A 5,930-nucleotide genomic window follows, 5' to 3' on the forward strand; every position below is an offset into this window, starting at 1 on the left:
TCATGATCCATATCACAATGACCTGGATCTGAGGTTTTCTTTGAAACAAAGACAAATGCTTCCTCTCCATATTAGTGTCACTTATGTTCATGATGTAACCCACTATCTGAGAGCGTAAGTGTGTTTGGAGATAGGTCAGTCCACATCTGAGAGGACAGGACAGGTATTCTTGTACAAGGAGGTTAAGGCAGGTCACACTGGGGGGACACCTATAATCCAAAGAGACCCTTCTAACACCTTGATCTTGACCTTCATGTCTCTCGAACCGTGAGAAGATAATTTTTGTTGTTTACCTCATCCAGCCTGCAGCACTTTGGTATAATAGTCCAGACTAAGACAGCCTCCAAGCGCCTTTTAAAAATGTGTCCGTAACTGAACCTAAGACATCTCACACACACAGGCTGGAGAGATGGCTCAGCGGTTAAGAGCACCGGCTGCTCTTCCAGAAGTCCTGAGTTCAAATCCCAGCAACCACATGGTGGCTCACAACCATCCGTAATGAGATCTGACGCCTTCTTCTGGGGTGTCCAAAGACAGCTACAATGTACTTACACTAGTATTCTAACACTGAGCTGCACCCCAAGCCCTCTTTTTGCTTTTTGAAACTTGTGAAGCAGGATCTCGCTGATTGGCCCATGCTGACCTTAAATTTACTCCATAGCCTGAGCAAGCCTAGTGAGCTTCCTGCTCAGTACCCCAAGTATCTGGAGGCTTGAGCCACTAGAATGGTTTCGATTTTTTATGCTATTTTTACATTTTATTTAATATTAATGCATCTGTACACACATGCATGAGCGTGCATGCCTGCGTGTGTGTGTGTGTGTGTGTGTGTGTGTGTGTGTGTGTGTGTGTGTGTGTATGTGTGTGTGTGTACCACAGAGTGCATGTGGAGGTCAGAGGACAACTTTCAGGAACTGGTTCTCCCCTTCTGCCATTGAGTCCAGCACTGCAGCTTATGTGACAAATGCTCCCACCTGCTTTGCCATCATGACATCTCTACCCCCATTTCTCTTTAAGGCCTCGTCTCACTATGTAGCTCAGCCAGACTTCAAACTTCCTATCTAGCCCAAGCTGGCCTCAAAGCTCTTGATCCTCTTGTGCCCGCAACAAGTGCTCAGATTACACGTGTGTGCACGGATGCCTGGCTTGAGCCATGTTTTTGATTACACATTGGTGTGAGCAAGTCTTATAAACACACACACACACACACACATACACACACACCATTTTAATATTTAACACATTTAAAATATTTGAAATACATAAACTATATATTAGGTATTAATTTGTATATTCCAGATATGCACATCTGAACCAATGTAGTAAAAACATTAGCTTGTGTGCACTGAATAAAGTTCTAACACCTCCACCCCATGCCCTATGAATGGTTCCTCATCAGCGGTTTCCCTCACTGGTGTTAACACCTCCACCAAAGGGCATGGATCTGGGGGAACCAGAGGCTCCATTGAACTGACCCAAGCCTGTATGAGGGAAAGATCAATGACATCATGCTGGGGCTGACTGGGCCCACCAGGTCCCACTTAAGGTAACAGAGCTGGCAAACTCACTTGCTGTTTGGCTACTCAGACCTCCATGAGAACCCAGGGAAGTCCACCTGAAGTAACCCGAGAGGTGGCTTGGCAGAACCAGAGGACCTGGGTTCTATTCCCAGCACCCACATGGCAGTTCACAATCATTTATAACTGTAGTTATGGCCTCAATAGGTACCAGGCAAGCACATGGTACACAAGACACACATGCAGGCAAAGTACCCATACTCATAAGAAATAAATGAACAGACAGACAAATGAGAGGAGATATACTGGTCCCTGCTAGAGTACCATCACAAGGAGCCACAGAAGTGGGAAGGTAGCCACAACCAGTGTGGTCATGGCTTTTGGCTGTGTCTGCGTTGGTCTACATGCTGGGAGAGCTAGGCCAGCTGAGCAGGAAGAGCTGCTATGAGGGAGAAGGCAAGGCTAGTGTCATAAAATGGGCACGCCACGCAGGTCTATGGTTGAGCTTCCATTGCATAAGAGGGCTTCAGCCTACTCAGGAGGGACAGGCACCAAGCTACGATACAGCTCTCAGAGACAGACGTAACACTTAACTAGGGGAGTGGAATTTGCTTCAGGCCCCACCCATTAGGTAGTAGAGAGACTCAGGTGTGTGGTCCTGAAGGGCTGACACTCTGCTCCTGTCCCTTCCTGTCATTAAATCCCTTCTACTCAGTTTCCCAGTGTGAGCTTCTTAGAGGGCAAAGCTGGGATGAAGAAAAGAGTGGATGCCATTATGTTGTCTGCTGGCTAGCAGGCTCACACACTGCGGCTTCAGGATGGAGGGCACTCCCAGCATGTGACCCTAGGCTTTGGAAGAGGCATGGAGTTGAAGAGCTTGGAGGGAAGGGCTTGGGTAATGGATGCCCACACTAGTTCACCCCCAGGTCCCACCATCCCAGAGCCATGGGTACCTCAGGAGTAGGGCCTGACATCTGTCCAGGATGCTGTGAGCCTCAGACTGTCCATCCTGGTACAGGCTGTGGGCTGTGACCTTCAATGCACTGATCTTTTCAGCCTGTGCCTTCAGGCCCTGTTCACGCCTCTTGTGCTTTGACAGAAGGGTCTCCACAGTGACCAAGGGGTCCTGGTGAAAGCAGGAACCCATTTGAACTATAGGGTTGCCACCACTCTACCCTGAACTATCTGTTTTCCTCTAGAGCCAGCCTCACAAACCCTTCTACAAAGTGGTTGCTCTCCCGTGGGCATTATTTAAACCCCACAAGGCTGCCTATGGCTTTAGGATAGGGGAGATACTTGGATGGCATCTAGTGTCCATTCCCAGGGCAGGCTGAGCACAGCTCTCTCACCTCTATACTCTGAATAAGACCTATGTCTTACTCATTATTCTCCCAGGTCCCTGTGAATTACATGTATCTGTTACTGGAGTCGGGGTGATGTTGGAAGGAAGACAGAGGCAAGGAGAGTGGTAGGAAAGAGATCAGAGGGAGTGACCAGCCGGGCTCTGAGCCCATTCCCTTAGCTCCTAGGACACACCCTGTGGATACTGTCCAAGGATGCAAGAAGTACTTAGGACCAATGGTAACTGCTCAGCGGTGGGAAAGACCTTGACCCAGAGAGCTTGACATTCTGGCTAGCTTGACTGGTCTCATCTGTACTTCTTGGACACCTACCACCACTTCCTCACTAGCCAGGGAGGCCTCTTCACTGTCAAGCCAGCGTTCTGCCTTTTCCACAGAGCTCAGAAACAGCTGGTGAAAAAGGACAAGAGAAGCTCAGCAGAGAAGCCAGGGACTGCCTGGGTATGTCTGTGACCTTTTTGGTGGTTCAGGGTGGAGGACCTGGGGCCTGGCTCCATGGAACAGGAGCAGGCAGAGTGGCAGGAACACTCAAGAAAGGCAGTCTTTTCCTCTTTGGTGTTGACCAGAGAGAGCTGTGGGGACATCATAGGTCCTGATAGCGGGGTAGGCTGGAAGCTGGCCTGGGGCCTACCTGTTGCTCCAAGACCTGCTGTAGCTGCTGCCACCGCCCCTGCCATGATTCCTGCAAGCTACTCAACTCCTGCTCTACAGCGGCCAGGGGCTGGAGAATCCCAGAGGCCAGTAGGTATCCAGATGCAAGCAGCTGCTGCCCCATACTTCGGGCCAAGTTATGGCTGTCTATTCGGGTGTCCAGCTCAACCTGTAATAGGTCTGAGATCAGTTCCCTGTGGGCTGAGGCCTACCAGAGGCCCAGCAGGAAGGAGAGGTGGGTGAGGTGGAAAGTAAGGGGAGGGTGGAAAAGGACAAAGTCAGGAGTCAGAGGAAGGGGTGAGGTCGTGAGGGGGGTGACATTTGAAAGGCCTCATACCTCAGGACTGGGGCTCACCTTGTATGCCTGGTGCTCTTGCAACATGTACTGGATTCTTACAGGGCTGCAGGGGGTGGTCTGCCTGGCCATCTCAGCCTGTAGTCCCTGGGCCCAGTCCTGCAGATCCTGCAGCAGAGTCTGGAGTTTCTGAACTTCATGGCCCACATTCAGCAACTCCTTCCTGCTCACAAGGACTCATTAGTAAGTTATAGGCTCATTGAGTCCCCTTTCCCTCATGCTCAGTGCCCTGTGATCCCCTCAGCACAGAAGGTCCATGGGATGGGAATTAATTGGTAAATGATACAGAAACTCAGGAGAAAGCAGGGGCCACAGGGAAGTGTGTGGCCTGAGAACTGGAGGGAACAGTCCGCATGGGACAAAGGCCCATGGGCTCATACCACTTCTGGGCCTTGCTCCAGACCTTCCACCAGCTGTCCATCATTTCTTGCTTCTTATGCCTGAGGCTGTGTGCAACCTCGGGATTTTCCTTACAGAGACGGCTGACCCTACCTTCAAGAGACTGTAGGGGGGAAAGGTCAGAGGTTAGGCAGCAGGGGCTCAGGCTGAGGGGGTGGGTGTCTTAGCATGACTCTCAGGAATCCACCAGGACTCCCCTAAGGATGTGCCCAGGGTCTGGGTCCCCCAACTTCACACCTCCACCTGGGTCTGGATGAGGCCCATCTCCTGCTGCAGTACTCTCTGTCTCCACGACAGCCTCTGTACATTCTTCAAATCTTCAGTGCCCTCCAGGGCCTGGATCAGGGATTCCTGGGAGAGTGTGAGGAGGAGGCCTTAGCTTCAGCTGACCCCTCACTGCAGAAACCTGGTTACATAGGGTGGCGGGGTAGAATGCAAGAACCCTGCACAGATCCCTTCCTGCTGCCTCAGAGGGACTGGAGCAGGGGCCTAGACTTGACCAGAGGCATTTTCCCCATGTGAAGAAAACAAGAGAGTTCTGGAGAAGAACTTTGGCTCTGGACTTGCCTCTAGTAAGACCTGTGTGTGGTACTTCCTGGCATTTTGTCTCTGATTCCAATACCTCTGGGGAGGGATCTCAGAGGACAGAGGCCTGAGCTAGCTCTGGGAGAAAGATCCAGTGGAAGAGGATGCTGTTCCACATGGGATTCTCAGGCCACATAGGTCTTAGCTACACTTTCACAGCTTGAGGTCCACCTGCATTCCTGTGGGACCAACACCATCCTGGGCCAAACCTCTTATGGGCTTTAGACTTGCTTACAGTCCAGGAAAAACAGGGTGTGTTCTGGCCTCTGGACCCATCACACATCTGGGATAGAAAGAGGCAGGGTGAGTGGCTTGGGAGCTGCAGAGATGTGTGTGGGTGTTCTATAGTATACTCCTCATCAGATTCCCTGGTGGACTCCTGCTGGGATCCGGCTGAAGAACAGAGGTGGGCCAGGGGTCATGGGAAACTCAAGGTGATGCCACTCCCAACTCAGTATATGAGGTGACTTTTCACTACCTACCTTCTCTCTGATCTGCTCAATAACACCATCCAGTTCACTGGACAATCTATGTATCTCCAGGGCTGCTTCAAGTCGCTGCTGACACAGGAGCAGGGTGCCATGGAAAGTCTTCCACCTGACCGAAGGATGGGAGTGAACCTTGCAGCCTGAGGTGGGACTTGGCCCATCTCCCAGCCCCACTACTCGCCCCTCCCAGACTGGCCTATTGTTGAGCTGGTTTCGCCGCTGGAAGATGGTCTCAGATTCTTCAGGGCCCTGGTTCTTTAGCTGCAGTGATAGGTTTCTGATTCTCCTGATGTGGGCATCATCCCCTGTGACCTGTGAGGAAGGTAAAGGCAAGGATGCTTAGCTAGCACTGCCAGTTCAAGGCCTTGTCTTGGCATAGCTGTTGTGACTGCTCCCCGGGAAAGCAAACACCATCTTGGGGCACTCAGCTGTGCCTCTTGTCAGAGATTATCCCAGCTGGGTTTGTTGATGATTTTATATTCCCTCCTAGAAGGGTCGGAGGGTCACTGGACCCCCGCCTGAGTAGCCAGGTACTCCATACCATCTGTTGTATGTAACTCTGCCTTCTTCCCCC

General features: G+C 51.3%; 1 protein-coding gene across 1 annotated transcript in view; it reads right to left on the reverse strand.

Annotated features, from left to right (window-relative positions):
- Sptbn5 (spectrin beta, non-erythrocytic 5) overlaps positions 1-5,930 on the reverse strand; it is a 47,060-nt gene that overhangs the window by 11,581 nt on the left and 29,549 nt on the right. The window contains exons 42-49 of the mRNA XM_031371552.1: positions 5,553-5,668; positions 5,351-5,465; positions 4,521-4,634; positions 4,268-4,386; positions 3,885-4,050; positions 3,510-3,698; positions 3,191-3,268; positions 2,471-2,643 (exon numbers count right to left, since the gene is read on the reverse strand). Coding sequence (XP_031227412.1) covers positions 2,471-2,643; positions 3,191-3,268; positions 3,510-3,698; positions 3,885-4,050; positions 4,268-4,386; positions 4,521-4,634; positions 5,351-5,465; positions 5,553-5,668 — 1,070 coding nt within the window. The remainder of the gene's footprint in view (positions 1-2,470; positions 2,644-3,190; positions 3,269-3,509; positions 3,699-3,884; positions 4,051-4,267; positions 4,387-4,520; positions 4,635-5,350; positions 5,466-5,552; positions 5,669-5,930) is intronic.

Source organism: Mastomys coucha, unplaced genomic scaffold (genome assembly GCF_008632895.1).
Source record: "Mastomys coucha isolate ucsf_1 unplaced genomic scaffold, UCSF_Mcou_1 pScaffold15, whole genome shotgun sequence".
Classification (NCBI taxonomy): domain Eukaryota; kingdom Metazoa; phylum Chordata; class Mammalia; order Rodentia; family Muridae; genus Mastomys; species Mastomys coucha.